Consider the following 17,942-nt stretch of genomic DNA (forward strand, 5'->3'; position numbering starts at 1 on the left):
TCCAGGCCAGGTCTTAACAGCTTTCTGGAAGACAGGTAGAGTGGAGATAGTGCGGATCTCTGGGAATAACTGATTCAAAAGAGTTGGAGCCACCACAGAGAAGGCTCTTCCCCAAGGCCCCGCCAACCAACATTGTTTGGCAGATGGGAGAAGGCAGACTCTGTGGGACCTTATTGGCCGCAGCAAGGTATGAGACAGGAGGCGGTCCCGTAAATAGCCTGGCCCTAAGCCATTTAGGACTTTAAAGTTAATAACCAACAACAACAATGAAGCTTTTGTTCTGGATCCACTGATTTTTCTGAGGTGTTAAAATCCAAGTGTACATTTCACAAACAATCATGCATACATGCTCTGTGTTATAAGGCAATACACCTTTTTTCTAAACTTAGTTATGAGAAAGTAAGATATAAGGTTTTTACCTACCTGCGGCCATACTGCGCTGGGAGACAGCTGCTGAGGTCTTTTGTTATTCATCTGAACGCTTGTTGAAAGTCTCAGAGATTGTTGGGAGATTGTGCCATCCACAGAATTCAGGCCCTGCGGTGCTGGATCGTCGGTCCCTTCTGCCATAGGGAGTCCCAGGTGCTCGTCCATCAACGCCTGAGTGCTACCATCGCTCTGGTAATGATCAGGCTGGCTAGCATCACCAGGAGGCTGCTGTTGCTGCAGAACACTTTGTGGGTACAAATGTTTGAAGGACTGCTGCTGGTCTTGATAGAAATACGGAGGGACTGCTCCCAGCTGTATAAGCTGCATGGAATTACCCCGATCTTGGGAATATTGCTGAGGCTCGTGCAGAGTCTTCTGGTTACTATCTCTGTGATAGGGAGGAAGTTGCGTTTGCATCTGCTGCTGTTGCAACTGTTGCATCATAGGCTGCATTGGATAATACTGAGCGGTCTGCATGGGGCACTGCCTCGGTTGCTGCTGCTGCTGCTGCTGCTGCTGAGGCTGCATCTCGTGTACCAAGAGCCTGTGCTGTCCTTGATGGGGTGACTGCTGCAGATAGTATTGATCTTGCTGGAGCTGCGGCGGCAGCAAATGTTGCGAGTGCATTTGCTGCAAGTGGGCCTGCCCCTGGTGCATGGCAGAGTGCATGGGGATGTGGGCAACGTGTTGCTGGTTGTCATAATAAAGAGAGGGCTGGTGCTGCATTAACTGCATCTGCTGCTTTTGCTGCGCGCTTCCAAACCCCGGGTGGACCTGTTGTGGCATCTGTTGGTACCGCGGCACAAGTTGTGATTCCACAGCAGGTTTCTGAGACAGCAGTTGCCGAAGGGCACTATCACCAGCATTCTCCATCACCGGAGGCTGCGGCTGGATGTGCTGAGACACGTTGTTCACTTGGATTCTTAAGTTTTGGCTAGCAAACACCTGGGCAAAAGAGTCCAATTTATGCAAAACTCCACTGGTAATTTTTTGTGATCTGAGGTCATTGCTTTGGGAACAGAGATGGTCAAAGCCATCGACCGGGTCACTTTGAGCCATTGGGTTCCACATGATGTGCTGACTGTTTCTTACTGGGAGGTGGTTTCCAGACGTCAAATGGGCCCAGTCTGCTTGCCTGGGAGAATCCATTAGCCCAAGGCCTTTGGGCCCAACATTCAAAGATATGTTTTCCCTGGCATCATGAGGGAATGAGGGAGAGAGGGGAGACTCTGGAGTCGTGTGCATGGCGGAAGTTCCATAGTTATGGCTAGCAGATGCCAGAGGACTCAAGTGCTGTTGCTGGTAATACACATTTTCGCTGTTGTTAACTATGTGGTTTGTTTTATACGCCTGCTGATCCCCCATTTTCAGCAGTTTTTCTCTCAGCAAGAATCATTTAAAACACAATCAAATACTGTAGTCCTGAGAGAATGTAAAAATAAAACACTGCAAACCTATTTTATTCTTTTGACCACTTGTTCTGGAGAACTGAATTTTTTTATGGATGGTTAATTCCACTTCAGCCTGGGGGGAAAAAAGTCTTTACCGAAACCAAGGTATTTGTTGTGCTTTAGTCACCTGTAAAGGAAAAAGAAAGGAATTTATTAATTAGATTTATTTATTATTATTTAGATTTCTATGCCACCCTTCTCAAGGCGACTATGATCATCCTATATCCCCTTGAACACAGTTGTTTAAAACTTTATTCCTATTTGGGAATGCTGGGCTGTAATGTCCAGTGAAAGAAGGTTTCTCATATGATTGATGGGGACAAAAATTATGGAAGGTGAGTTCTTTTTTTTTCTTTCAAGGATGAAAATATCTTGTTGTTATGTGTTTAAATATCTATTTCACAATGTTCCCTACTGAAAAAGCTCATCAAGAAATCTCATTTAGTGCTTAGTGGTTTGCCAATTTGTAGGTGCTCTTATGACATAGAAGGGAAAACAGGGGTTATATAAAATCTATGGACCATGGGTGTCAAACTATCAGCGTCATGTGATGTTTCACGACATTTTCTTCCCTTCGCGGAAGTGGGGTGGCCGTGGCCTGAACGTGATGAATCTGGCCCACGGGCCACCAGTTTGACATTCCTGCTATAATGCCCACCCATTCAAAAGAATAAATTCAAAGTTTACTATGTTCCTAGATATGCCTTTGTTTCTGGAGGTTTAAATAGCTTTAACACATGTAGCCTATGCTAATGGAGAGCTTGGTTATTCACAGATCATATTCCCAATGCAGACTTTTTAAATAATCCCTAGAAGCCAATATCTCAAAGGCAAACTTCAAGAAACAATGGATCAATTTCCTATTTCCTATTGATTGAGGGGTGGGGGGGGGAAACAGAGAAGAAAACAATGTATCAGCCTTCTTTGAGAAAGGACAAATGGGGGAAAAATGCTGTTTCAGCCACCACAATCCTTACTTGTTCAATGTATATGCACACCGTGTTTACCCACACTGAGCTAAATTCTTCAGTATTAGCAAGAAAGCAGGCTTGCGATTAAACATGGCTATACAGTGGCACCTCTACTTACGAACTTAATTTGTTCCATGGCCAGGTTTGTAAGAAGCTATTTTTCCCATAGGAATCAGTGTAAAAGCGAATAATGCATGAGATTAGAGCAGTGTTTCCCAACCGGTGTGCCACGGCACACTGGTGTGCCGCGAGACATGGTCAGATGTGCCGCGAAGAAAGCAGCTCAGCTTCTGGTCTCGAAACTTTTTGCGAAGAGCAAAAAGTTGTGAGAACAGAAGCTGAGCTTCCTTCTTTGCGCCTTCCAAGTTTTCCGGCAACTGCAGCGCCCCATCCGGCTGGAGCTTCCCTGGCGGCGGCAGCAGGTGAGCTTTGGGGCCTGGTGGGAGGGTAGCGGCAGTGGAAGGGCGGCACGCAGTGGGAGGGTGATAGCGGCGGCAGCGGCAGCGAATAGTAGCCGTGGGGCAGCGGCAGAGTGGTCAGCTGTGAGGCGGAGCTCCGGAACAGAGGCACCGACGGCGACGGCTGGACATGCTAGAATTGTGTGGCTGGCACTTGCCTGCTGTCTGGGCCGGGACGGAGGCTCCAGCCCCACGTCCATGCCCAGCGCAATGCCAGCATGTACGGCGTCTAGAAACATGTCTAGCCGCCGCCATCGGTGCCTCCGTTCTGGAGCTCCGCCTCACAGCTGACGACCTTGCCGCCACCCCACGGCTACTGCCCAATGCCGCTGCTAAGAGAAAGAGAGAGGGAGAGAGGGGGGAGAGAAAGAGAGAGAAAGAGAGAGAAAGAGGGGGAGAGAAAGAGATAGCAAGAGAGGGAGAGAGAGAAAGAGAGAGGGAGAGAGGGGGCAGAGAAAGAGAGAGAAAGAGATAGCAAGAGAGGGAGAAAGAGAGAGGGAAAGAGGGGGGAGAGAAAGAGATAGCAAGAGAGGGAGAAAGAGAGGGAGAGAGGGGGAGAGAAAGAGAGAGAAAGAGATAGCAAGAGAGGGAGAGAGAGAGAGAGAAAGAGAGAGGGAGAGAGGGGGGAGAGAAAGAGAGAGAAAGAGATAGCAAGAGAGGGAGAGAAAGAGAGAGGGAGAGAGCAGGAGAGAAAGAGATAGCAAGAGAGGGAGAAAGAGAGAGGGAAAGAGGGGGGAGAGAAAGAGATAGCAAGAGAGGGAGAAAGAGAGGGAGAGAGGGGGAGAGAAAGAGAGAGAAAGAGATAGCAAGAGAGGGAGAGAGAGAAAGAGAGAGGAAGAGAGGGGGAGAGAAAGGGATAGCAGGAGAGGGAGAGGGAGAAAGAGGGGGAAGGAGGGTGAGGGAAAGACATAGAGGGAGGGAAGGAGGGAGAGAGAAGGAGGGCAAAAAAGAGAGGAAGGAAGGGAGAAACAAAGAGATGGAGAGAGGGGGGAAAGAAAGAGGAAGGAAGGGAGAGAGAGAAAGAGGGAGAGAGAGAAATAGAGCGAAAGGGAGGAAGAGAGAGAGATTTTTTTGTCCAAACTTTTTTTTAGCCCCCCCCCCCCAATGTTCCCCAGGATTTTCTAAATGTGAATAATGTGCCGCGGTTCAAAAAAGGTTGGGAAACACTGGATTAGAGAAACCACAGGGAGGGTGGAGGCCCTGTTTCCTCCCAGGAGATTCCTAGAGAGGCTTCTCCCTGCCTTTTCCAGTTACAGTTTCGGAGGCTCGGGTTTGTAAATGGTTCTTGAGAAGAGGCAAAAAAATCTTGAACACCCGGTTCTTATCTAGAAAAGTTCATAAGTAGAGGCGTTTGTAGGTAGAGGCACCACTGTATTAGCCAGAAAGCTGGCCTGTGATTAAACATGGCTATATTGAGTACCTAGTTAGCAACACATTCCAAAACGTTAGTGTTACAATGCTTTGGACCTAAATCCCCAATGTAAGCCTCTGTGATATGTACAGAGTTTTGAGGAGCATTCCTGCCGCTGTTCTGAGAATAGCCACATAGAAAAAACACTTTCATGTATAGAAACAGAGCCTTATGGGATGTTCTACCAGAGGGAGGATGAGCTGACACTTTGTTGTCTATGCGGGGCTAGGCAAAGACACACATAGATACAGTATACTGTATTTACACACCAATCTGAAGGGCTATGGATATGTACGAGCTAAGGGAGAAATCAAACGAACATATTCTCTCCAGCAGGCAACACCCAGATAAAAAGGGATTAATACAGTGGTGAAATTAATTAATTGATTGATTGATTGATTGATTTTGCATTTAAATGCCTCCCCTCTCCGAGGACCAGTTCAGGTGTACTGGTAGTGGCAGCCGCTCGTGATTGGGAGAACTGGTAGTAACGGCTGTGCATTTTCACCATTTTCTTTTTCTTAACCCTCTGCTCATGCGCAAAGCCTTCTGAGCATGCGCAGAGGGTTTTAAAAGCACATACGATGGCGGTGCGTGTGAAATGCAAACTACCTATGCGCAAAGTGAGCACTTCTGAACCAGTAGGGAAGGTAAGTAGATTTCACCGCTGGATTAACATCAGATAAACAGAAAACAATACCCTAATCAAGGAAAACCCAAGGAGAAAATCACACACTCACCAACACTGGCGAGCCAAAATATTATATATAAACACGGAACAAGCCCCCACACCCATTAGCACTGATGATGTTATCTAGTGGGATAATGAAATGTCTGAAAGCAAACAAAACAGCTCAGAGACCATCAAGAACTTCAAAGGCCTTTTAATTTTAAAGGCTTTCAACCTTAATTTGTTGTGTCGAGCTACTGATATTTTATACTGCTCTTTATATAGTACATTAATGTTTTTATTATTAAATATTTAGTGCTGTTTTGCCGATTGGTCTAAAAGGTATATAGTTATCCCTCGCTACTTCATGGTTCATCTTTTGCAGATTCGCTACTTCAAGGATTTTCAAAGGAGGCTTAAATCCATTAAAAAATTTAAATCCATTAAAAATGCATGAAATTCTTCTACAGTACTACTGTACTCTATTAAAGAAACTGGCAGGATATCACATGTAGTTCCAGCTGAAAAACATTATAGAATGACTGTTTAATGCAAAGGGTGGGTTTTAAAAGTCCAAATACTTGTCAAATACATAAAAAAGTATCTTTACTTCACAGAAATTCGGTTTTCACGGGTGGTCTTGGAACGCATCCCCCGCAAAAAACGAGGGATCACTGTACATAAAAACAACTATAAGCCACTTCGTAAGATAAATATATCAGACCTAAGTGGCATCCTAGAGGGTTCAATAGTAATGCATAGTTCATCTTGCCAAAGACAATAGTAAATAAAAGACAGACTGTTCATCCAACAGAATGTTCTCTTACAGTATCTTCGGTGAAGAACTTTTTTACTCTCCACTATAGGTGTGCAGGAGTACCTCAATATTTGGCTTTCAAGATCAGGAATTCTGAAGTGGTCGTCCTCCTAATTTCCTACTCTTTTCATGAAATTCCCTTCCCCCAGCCTGCTCCTCCTTCCCATCCAGAAAACTCCTTAATCATCCAACACAGGAAATCTTCAACTAGGTAATTTCAGACAAGATTTAATTACTCCATCAAAACAAAGTCACTTTCCATGCTGCACACCAAACACAGCTGGCCCTCTATCGCAATTATCCATGCCTCCCAGAACCTATTTTCACCCAAAACACAGGAGACATGAAAGTCTAAACCTAGCTCCCACCGGGGTTAATAGTTCATGTTCCCCTCCCTTCCCAACTTGGTGGCAATCTCCAGACTCGGGTGTGGGAAGGAGATGGAGAATGTATCTCAGGAAATCAGTGCAGTTACATTCTAATGGTCACATTGTCCCAAGTCACAATCCAGGAACAGGATAACAAGTTCCTCTACATTTGCCTCTAAAGCAGGCAAGTCAGAACAAAAATTCCCCCTAACAATGTCAGACAGGAACGAATCGAATCCAAACTTAAAGCAAGGCTTAATCTTCTTGGACCTCCTACCCATATATGCCATACCTTCCTGAGACACCCTGTCCGCTTTCTCTGCTGGTGAATTCAGGCTCTGGAGTATCTGATGAAAAGGCTATCAATAATACAAAATTAATTCAGATCAAGGAATCATTAAATGCGAAGGAACTATATAATTATGGTTCTCAGGAATTGATTAAATTCAGTATTCAAGTTACATATTCAGGGAAGCCAAATGAGATCTTTTAAAGAAAGAGGCATTGGTCAGGTCCATTCAACAGGGGATTGGGGCCATGTCAGCTTTAGGATACACTATTTCAATTGCTACAGCTGCCCCTGTCCTCAACCCATCATCAACAGTTGATTGAAAGAAATCATGATATTTTTTTTCATTTCTCTGTTAATCTCAAGGCTGGATCTATATCTGTGCAGAGTTTGCTTATAACAAACTCTGTTGATACCCTAGCTTAGCTTTGTGATCCCAATTAGGTAGACAAGACCAAGAAGTCAACTCCGCAGGATGTCTACAAATATTTGTATTGGAACGGATTACTATAATATAATATTTCGAGTCTGATCTTGCTGTGTAGTCCCTTCTCCTCCTTCTTGTAATTCTGTGAATTACGGAGGTGACTGAGCTGCTTTCAGATATTTTCTGCACTTATTTATTTTATTTATTATTAGAGTTGAAAGGGACCTTGCAGGTCATCTAGTCCAGTGTTTCCCAACCTTGGCAACTTGAAGATATTTGGACTTCAACTCCCAGAATTCCCCAGCCATCGAATGCAGGCTGGGGAATTCTGGGAGTTGAAGTCCAGGTATCTTCAAATTGCCAAGGTTGGGAAACACTGATCTAGTCCAACCCCCTGCACCACCCACCACTTAGAAATGTTTTAGCTTTTGTTGTCTTGGCAACAGGTGAGTGCTTATTTGTCAAACTCATCTTTATTCTCTCCAACTGCTTTCTTTTAATCTCTATCCATGCATCCATCTCCATCCAACCATCCAGTTTATATGTCACCCAACTCCCAGAATTTCTTACCATTCTTGCCTCTGTCCCTCACAGAGGCCTCCTTCAGAACACTTAGATTGTGTCAAGGCCCCCTATATGCTCTGCTGCTTATCACTTCAGGAAAGGTTCCCCCATCATTGCCAGATATCACACTGACTTGGTGGCTCTTGGCCCTTTAATCAAAAATGAACAAACTGAAGCTGGTGTGGGAATTAAAGAATGCTAATTACCAACTGCCAACTCAGTACCAAGTCCAAAAACTGCAAAGCAAGATCTAAACAGTTGTAAGAAAAAAACAGGAAGACGGGCAAGTTTAAAAATGGATCATGCTCTCATTTTGAAGCTATCTAAGCAACTTCATTCTAGTTGGTAATAATGATTCTTATTTAACATGTCTCAGTAGTTTCCGTAGAGTCTGACAATTCAAAAATCAAGGAAGATCAAATGTTGATAGAAATGTTTGGCCTTGAGGAGATTTGGGTGGCCATGGCAGATGTTTCAATATTTGAAAGTATATCACACAGAACAAGGTCAAGATCTGTTTTCCATCATTTCAGGGTAAAGGATGTTGATTAATAACATTTAAGTTAAAGAGCAACATATTTCAATTTGAATGTTACAAAAAAAACCCAAAACTAGCGGTACAAGAGCAGCTGTTCCTTGACAGAAGAGATCTGTTATTTCTCCTCGTCACTGCCCATCTGCAGCCGATCATCCTTCCTCTAGGCAGGCAGCTCCCTATCTGGTTGGTCACTTCCCCTAATGATGGAGGGGCCTGGCCCAGCATCAGGTTCAGCCCCTGGACTATCCAGATGTTCTAGGGGAGATGTATCATGAGCCGCCCCGAGTCTACGGAGAGGGGCAGCATACAAATTAAATAAATAAATAAATAAATAAATAAATAAATAAATTCATACCTATCATACTGTCACAGTTCCAACTCCAATAAACAAACAATGGGGGAACTGAGACATCTCCCCGGGGCCTATACAGTTTATACATGATATGTTTGTGTGTGTGTTTGCTTTTAATAATGGGTTTTTTAGTGTTTTTTAAATTATTAGATTTGTTCTTACATTGTTTTTGTTATTGTTGTGAGCCGCCCCGAGTCTATGGAGAGGGGTGGCATACAAATCTAATGAATAATAATAATAATAATAATAATAATAATCATCATCATCATCATCAAACAAACAAACAAATAAATAAATGGACAACTTGCCATGTGACAATTCAATGTGGGACAACTCAAAAGGAGGGACAACTGAATTGTAGTAGGCTTTGTTTTGTTTTTTGCTTTGAACCTTCTCAAGTTAGAAGATCTGAAAGCTAAGGTGAGCTGCAAATTATCCCTCTCAAGTTACCCCACATTGAATTGTCTCATGGGGAGTTGACTGTGGCAAGATAGATGAGACAAGTCAGTTGTGTTGAGTCAGCTCTGGTGACTTGTCCCATTCCATTCTAATGAAGACTAGGCAGCCATTTGTCAGGGATTATTTAATTTGGATTCTTTCACTTAGCAACAGATTGGCCTTGATGACAAAATTGCCCCCTTAAGAATATAGGATTCCACCATTCTTCCTGCATACTAACATTCATTGTAAGCTATGTATCAGGCCAAAGCCATTTTAGTTGGAGTCTTTGGCCTGCCACACTTTATGCTATTTTAAAATGTATTCTTTGCTGTGGGAATTTGGGAGGGGTAATTGCATGAAGGATGTCTGCATGTAGCCATAACAAAATTGCTTCTAGATTGTCAAGGTCATCCTTCGTCTTTGCACTCCTGCACTTGCACGGAAGGAGATGGGATTTTCTACCAAGTTGGCAGATGAAGATTGGTCAACGTGATGGACTTTGGAGTGTGGGGACAAGAGCTTGAACTTCCAACTGGGTAGGAAAACCCCCTGGGATTTCAGATTCAGGTTTCTGTTAACATGGTTCTGTTAATAAACTGGAACTTAGAGGAATAATTTGCCTCGGGCTCTGATTTAATTTTGGTTGCTATTTGGAACCCTGACAGTATGGTGCAAACAGCCTTGTTTTGCAGCCATACTGTTTTCCCAACAGATGCAACTTTGATTTCCCTCTCTTCGGAGAGGGGCGGCATACAAATCTAATAAATAATAATAATAATAATAATAATTATTATTATTATTATTATTATTGATTGTAGGCTATAGTGTAAACCTATTTGTACGTGCACACTTGCATGTGTGTGCATGGATGAGAGAATGTAATAGTTCACTTGAGCCCAGACACAAGGAGATAGAGAGATAACAGTTCAATGCACTTTGATTAAGTCAAAAAGGAAAATCAAGATAGGAAGTCTTTTTACAAGAGTTGTAAAACTCACAAAAACCGATTAGAAAGATTAGGATTGGGTTAAATTGCCGGTTAAATTCACTAAATAATCTTGATTCAAAGGGTGGGAGGGAGGCGAGACAACAATTCCCACCAAGAAGAAAATGCTCCTCTAATTCTGCCATAGATCCAAAATCTCATTCTGCCATATATTTATTATTTTATTTATCTATATGCTGCCTACTTATCAAATTCTAGATCTGAGCTTTGTTGCAAACTATCTGGAAGAAAATCAGCAGCTTATCCAAAGAGGAAAAAAGACAAATTACATTACAGTGATCACTGCTAATATGTCAGCAATCCTAAAACATGGCATACAATAGAATTGGACTGTATTTTTAAGGGAATACATATCATACTTGACATGACAGCTAAACAAAACTGGAAGGCAGATACAATGGTACACCTCTACTTACGAAGTTAATTCGTTCTGTGACCAGGTCCTTAAATAGAAAAATTTGTAAGAAGAAACAATTTTTCCCATGGGAATCAATGTAAAAGTAAATAATGTGTGTGATTGGGGAAACCACAGGGAGGGTGGAGGCCCTGTTTCCTCCCAGGAGATTCCTAGAGAGGACCCATGGAGGCTTCTCCCTGCCTTTTCCAGCCCTGTTTCCTCCCAGGAGATTCCTAGAGAGGCCCCACATAGGCTTCTCTCTGCCTTTTCCGGCCGTGTTTTCTCCCAGGAGATTCCTAGAGAGGCCCCACATAGGTTTCTCTCTGCTTTTCTAGCCCTGTTTCCTCCCAGGAGATTCCTAGAGAGGCCCCACATAGGCTTCTCTCTGCCTTTTCCAGCCGTGTTTTCTCCCAGGAGATTCCTAGAGAGGCCCCACGGAGGCTTCTCTCTGCCTTTTCCTGTTACAGTTTCAGAGGCTCGGGTTTGTAAGTGGAAAATGGTACTTGAGAAGAGGCAAAAAAATCTTGAACACGCGGTTCTTATCTAGAAAAAGTTCGTAAGTAGAGGCGTTCTTAAGTAGAGGTATCACTATATTGGGGAAAGATAGTGTTAGACTCTCAATCAAACTGCAAAACTGGCAGTTGTAGATACCCATTAATAACATTGCATTTCCAAGTCACTTCTGCAGCAAATATAATTTATATCACATCTTTGTGCTCTGGGAGCATGATTAATAAATACACACACAAATTAAATTTAACATAAATATTCAAAATGCCTAATAAATAAAACCAGTTTGATGCAGAAGGCAAGTGAATTCTAATCCTTAACCATGGGAATTGTCTGGATGACCTTGAGCCAGTCACTATCTTTCAACCCAACTACCACACAATGTTAACTGTTGTGGGGAAGATAGGAAATTGTGTATACTGCCTTGGGTTGTACAGAAAGAAGGCAGGATATAAATAAATTCAAACATAATAAATGTATAAATGAATAAATTCAAGCATAAATCTGGTGTGCCAAAAGTGCTTTTTCAAGAGGCAACTAGACTTTGTTTTTCAGAAGAAACTTCTTAGATGAGGAGCAAAATGTCTTCAAAGAATAACCAGAAAGTCCAATTGCCACTTGAAAAAGCACCTTTGGGACAACCATGACTTGGAAGACTGAGACTCTCCATAGACAAAAATCTGGTTAAAAAGATATACGTTAAAAGATTTCCTATATACTGAGAGAATCGGACAAGTCTGGACAAGCCCCACCTACAATTTCCAAGAAAATGTTTTCCACAGTCTAGGACAGTGATGGCTAACATTTTGGGGGGTCGCGTGCCAAAAGCGTGCATGCACGCACCCTCGCCACCCATGCTGTGCAGAACCTGCGCAATGTCCCCCACACGTGCACAACTCCTCCCTATGCTGTTTCCCTATGCATGAGTTCAGCATTCAATACCATTGTACCGTACATTCTCTTAACCAAACTAAATCAGCTAGCGGTACCTGAACACACTTGTAAGTGGATCACAAGCTTCCTAACAGACAGGAAGCAGCAGGTGAAGCTAGGAAAAATCACATCAGATATATGTACAATTAGCACAGGTGCCCCCCAAGGCTGTGTACTCTCACCACTTCTCTTCTCTCTATACACTAATGACTGCATCTCATACGATCCATCTGTTAAACTACTGAAGTTTGCAGATGATACAACAGTGATCGGACTCATTCGAGACAATGATAAATCCGCATACAGACGGGAAGTTGAACAACTATCCTTGTGGTGTGACCAGAACAATCTAGAACTGAACACACTCAAAACTGTAGAAATGGTGGTAGACTTTAAGAGAAACCCTTCCACCCTTCCACCTCTCACAATATTAGACAACACAGTATCAACAGTAGAGACCTTCAAATTTCTAGGTTCTATCATATCTCAAGACCTAAAATGGTCACCTAACATCAAAAACATCATCAAAAAAGCACAACAAAGAATGTTCTTTCTGCGCCAGCTCAGGAAGCTCAAACTGCCCAAGGAGCTGCTGATTCAGTTCTACAGAGGAATCATTGAGTCTGTCATCTGCACCTCTATAACTGTCTGGTTTGGTGCTGCAACCCAACAGGACCGACACAGACTTCAGAGGATAATCAGAATTGCAGAAAAAACAATTGCTGCCAATCTGCCTTCCATTGAGGACCTGTATACTGCACGAGTCAAAAAGAGGGCGGGTAAAATATTTACTGACCCCTCGCATCCTGGACACAAATTGTTTCAACTCCTACCCTCAAAACATCGCTACAGAGTACTGCACACCAAGACAACTAGACACAAGAACAGTTTTTTCCCGAACGCCATCACTCTACTAAACAAATAATTCCCTCAAAACTGTCAGACTTTCTACTAAATCTGCACTTCTATTCTACTAGTTTTTCTCATCATTCCTATCACCCATTTCCTCCCATGTTGACTGTATGACTGTAACTTGTTGCGTATATCCTAAGATTTTTATTAATATTGCTTCTTCATTGCTTATTTGACCCCTATGACAATCATTAAGTGTTGTATCACATGATTCTTGACAAATGTATATTTTATTTTATGTACGTTGAGAGCATATGCACCAAGACAAATTCCTTGTGTGTCCAATCACACTTGGCCAATAAAAAAAATTCTATTCTGTTCTATGAGTGCAGGCTTCACTGAAGCCTCTGGACTTCCAGTAAGTCTGTTGGGCTGTTTTTCGCCATCCCCAGGAGGCTTTCTTGAAGCCCAGGAACAGCAAAAATGGCCGAAAAGAAGGCCAAAAATCAACTTGCAGGTGTGTGCCATGTATATTGGAGCTGACATAGGGCAACACCTCGCGTGCCATCAGATATGGCTCTGTGTGCCATCTGTGGCACACATGCTATAGGTTCACCAAGACTGGTGTAGGAATTGTGCAGGAGAAGGTCTTGGCTAGCTTGCAAAAACATGGCCTTTGACAGCAGGGGTATATTCAGAACGGTTTCTACTGCTAATCTTAAGAAGAACCTTATGGGTTTGTAAGCAGAGAGATCATCCCTAAGATACTAAGGCCTTAAGCATCCAGAACCTTAAATATAGTACAATGGTACCTCTACTTAAGAACGCCTCTACTTAAGAAATTTTCTAGACAAGAATCGGGTGCTCAAGATTTTTTTGCCTCTAATTAAGAACCATTTTCTACTTAAGAACCGGAGCCCGGAAAAAATTCCCAGAAAATTTGAGAGTGGCACAAAGGCTTGGACCGCTTCCTGCCATTCCCCCTTTAATCCCAGCCATCTCAGGCTTTTCTGGGCTGCCAGAGGAGTCTTTCAGTGGCGCTTAAGGAGGCTTTGGCAGCCCAGAGTGAACAAAGCGTTTTCCTTTATCTGGGCACTTGGAGAGGGAATAAACCACTTCCCTGTGGTGACTCCCTCGCGCTGCCTCCCATACACCCTGCGCAAGGTTGCCTCCTGGAGCATCTTTTGCCTCCAAAAGGCAAAAGGGGGCGCTCACCTCACCTTCTTCTTTCAGCAGCAACTTTCCTCCTCTTCTTCCTCCTCCTCCTCCTACCCAAATTCCAAGCTTTTATTTCTTTCCTAATGGGGTTGCACATATTATTTGCTTTTACATTGATTCCTATGGGAAAAAATTGCTTCTACTTAAGAACGTTTCTACTTAAGAACCTGGTCACGGAACGAATTAAGTTCTTAAGTAGAGGTACCACTGTACCTTGAATTGTTCTTAGTAAACAATTGGCTACCTATAGAGAATGAGCGTTGACTCACCTGATACGCTCTTTCTCTTGGTAGAGGAGTCGACACTTTCTGTAGGTCTTCTTTCAGGCTTCATATGATCCATGTACCCAGACACAGTTAACATTCTGAACTGCAACATTTTGTAGCAAGTTCATCTTCAAGATCCACCACCCCCAAAAGGACAGCTCTATACACTATTATAATCATCAGAATAGGATGTTGCTAAGAGGTGGATAAGTGTAACCAAATATGACCAGATTAGGAAGAAACACAGCTAGCACACCAGAAGCTATGAAAAGCACTCCTTGCTGTTGTTTGTGAATCCAGGTCAGCTAACCAATCAATTGGTTTCCCATTCAGGGTCTACAGGCTATTCTTAAACTGATTTTAAAAACAGGCATCAAGGAAATAATAAAAAGAAGAGCTTCAAACATGTATTTTACCCAGGCCTTTGGCAAGACATCTTCCTTCAACATTGTTGCCATCATTTATCTGTATTTTAATTGATTTCTTTATTATTTAATTGATTTCTTTATTATTATTATTATTTATTATTATTTATTGGATTTGTATGCCGCCCCTTTCCGCATATAATTTGATATAATTTCTTTCTTTGCTGTGAGTCAGCCAGAGTTGTTGGAATTATTATAATAACAATATAATAATAGAAGAGAAAGGACTGGGGAAGATAACAAAATACAAAGACCTGCAAATAGAAATTGACCTGTGGCAAAAGAAAGCAAAGGCAGTAACAACAGTGATAGATCACCTTGGATGCAATCCCAAAATATGTGGAGCACCTTTTGAACACCACTGGTGACAAAAGCCCCACCAGTCGATTGCGAAAGGCAGCTTTACTCAGAACAGCTTATATCCTATAAGTTGCAGATAAGGAATATCTGCAACACCATCAAGCATCCACATCTGTCTACCCCAGGTCCTTGGGAAGGACTTGATAAGTGGCCAAAAATTCCAAATTGAAGTTGAACATCTGGCTGACTATGCACTCAACCATAATAGTAACAATTGTTGCTTAAAGAAAAATCAGTGTAAGAACCTTGAAAACATTTTATTAAAATGAGTAACAACTAAAAATTATGAAGGTTAGTATTGTTATAGAGACCCCAATGTTTAGAGATTGTAATTTGACAAAGAGATATACAGTATAGACCAGTGTTTCCCAACCTTGGCAACTTGAAGATATTTGGACTTCAACTCCCAGAGTTCCCCAGCCAGCATTCGCTGGCTGGGGAATTCTGGGAGCTGAAGTCCAAATATCTTCAAGTTGCCAAGGTTGGGAAACACTGGTATAGACAAGAATGTTGTGGAAGACCATTCAGGAGTTAAGTCTCTATACATGGTGATATAACACCTTTAGGGAAGGTAAAGGTCAAGGTTAAAGAGGAAAAAATTCCTAGTACTGTACTAGTAATGTTTTGCGGATGAAAGTTACTAAAGGAAGGAGAAAACCTGATAGGTTTCATGTTAGCAGTGTTTACTGAGAAGGACTGAGTTTACATGAATACACTGATACTTTGCTACTGATACAATGACTAGTAAGTTAATATCAGGGATAGTGTTAATGTTGGGAAATGTATTAGAGTTATATATTGACCACCCAAAGGGGGGAATGTTAGTACTACCGTGTTTCCCGAAAACAAGACACTGTCTTATATTAATTTTTGCTCCAAAAGTTATGCTATGTCTTATTTTCGGGGGGTGCCTTATATTTCTCAAATAAGACAAATTCACAGGCAGAAAAGCTGACACCCCCAAAGAAAGTGTACCGTACGGTACACTGATTACGATACATTACCTGTCAGTATGGCACACACACACACAAACGACGGCACTTATATGGTACAACAGTATACTCCCGCTATTGCAGCTTCCGGCCACCAGAGGAACTACAGTCTACGCACTGTAGTGGAGACTGTAATGGCGGTGAGACAGCAACAGACTGTGTCTGCTGTACTGGACGGTACAAAGCGATGGAAGGGGCCAGCAGGGGACGCCACATTATTACGGTACCGCTATGAACAGCTTTGAATGGTACCGTATGTTTTTCCACCATACGGTATGTAAACTTGACTACACCTTATTTTCGGGGGGGTGGCCTTATATTAGCAAATTCTGCAAAACCTCTGACATGCCTTACTTACACTGTGAAAAAATACAGTGGTTCTGGTCTGTATTAAAAACAAACCAAAGAGAGAGAGAGCTTAAAACTCAATATCATTTTCAAGCAGAAGAAATTACTAAAATCCATGTAAGCAACATAATATACAATACTCAGCCATTTAAAAGATTGAAATCAAGCATGCAATAGGCTTTCTAATAATTCAAAGGTCATTCACCTTTATCTACACCGAGCAACACAAATCTAGATTTTCCCACAATCTCTTCCCAACATGAGATTGCCACCCAGAGTCTCTAGAATATACTGTTTTGAATAATATACTTCAGCTTCTAATATGTGTACTATTTTCCACTAAGAAGAAAATGATATTCCAGTCTAGGATGCATTAAAAATGAAGAATGGAATATTTTTAGGCAATTGTATACAGGCAGTGAGTGTAAGGCATTTTCATCACTATTGCACAAATGCAATAAATAGACATTAAATTTGAGGAATGGGAATAACAGAAGTAAAGAACAATTGTAACTATGGTTTAGTGAAATTAACAAGACATTAATTCATCTATTATTCTTAGACCCAGCAAAATATCAAGGACAGATAAGAGCTAGATATGTTTCAAAGCCCTAATAAAAAGTATTGTTTATTGCAGGTGCTCAGATCATCCTTCTCCAATCTAACATCTTCCAGATATGAGACAGGACAGAATAGCCTTGGCCATGCTGGTTGGGATGACAATCCAACAGGGTTGGAGAGCACCACATTCAAAAAGTCTACTTGCACGTTTCTAAATGCTTTACATATCTGAAGAAAATGCTCCATTTCTCCTATTAGCTTTTATTGGAAACAAAAGGGTTTTTTTTCCAAAAAGAGGCTGCTCATACAACTTCATTATTATTATTTTCTTATTTTATTAGATTTGTATGCCGCCCCTCTCCGAAGACTCGCGGCGGCTAACAACAATATAAAAAGACAATGTAAACAAATCTAATATTAAAAACAATCTTAAAAACCCCAATTTAAAGAACCACTCATACAAACAAGCATACCATGTATAAATTCTATAAGCCTAGGGGGAAGGGAAATTTCAATTCCCCCATGCCTGACGACAGAGGTGGGTTTTAAGGAGCTTGTGAAATGCAAGGAGGGTGGGGGCAACTCTGATATCTGGGGGGAGCTGGTTCCAGAGGGTCGGGGCCGCCACAGAGAAGGCTCTTCTCCTGGGTCCCGCCAAACGACATTGCTTAGTCGACGGGACCCGGAGAAGGCCAACTCTGTGGGACCTAACCGGTCGCTGGGATTCATGCAGCAGAAGGTGGTCCCAGAGATATTCTGCTCCGATGCCATGAAGGGTTTTTCAAGGCATAGTTTTTCCAAATAAGTGTACAGTGGTACCTCTACTTAAGAACTTAATTCGTTCCGTGACCAGGTTCTTAAGTAGAAAAGTTTGTAAGCAGAAGCAAT

General features: G+C 42.2%; 1 protein-coding gene across 10 annotated transcripts in view; it reads right to left on the bottom strand.

Annotated features, from left to right (window-relative positions):
- TRERF1 (transcriptional regulating factor 1) overlaps window positions 1-17,942 on the bottom strand; it is a 135,583-nt gene that overhangs the window by 46,382 nt on the left and 71,259 nt on the right. For 6 of the 10 annotated variants that reach the window (XM_070734518.1, XM_070734519.1, XM_070734520.1 and 3 more), the window contains exon 2: window positions 424-2,007. In XM_070734518.1, coding sequence (XP_070590619.1) covers window positions 424-1,794 — 1,371 coding nt within the window. In that variant the 5' untranslated portion in view covers window positions 1,795-2,007. Of the gene's footprint in view, window positions 1-423; window positions 2,008-17,942 lie in introns of those variants that run through there. The other 4 variants (XM_070734515.1, XM_070734524.1, XM_070734522.1 and 1 more) reach the window with 1 other exon arrangement.

This window comes from Erythrolamprus reginae, chromosome 1 (genome assembly GCF_031021105.1).
Source record: "Erythrolamprus reginae isolate rEryReg1 chromosome 1, rEryReg1.hap1, whole genome shotgun sequence".
Taxonomy (NCBI): Eukaryota; Metazoa; Chordata; class Lepidosauria; order Squamata; family Dipsadidae; genus Erythrolamprus; species Erythrolamprus reginae.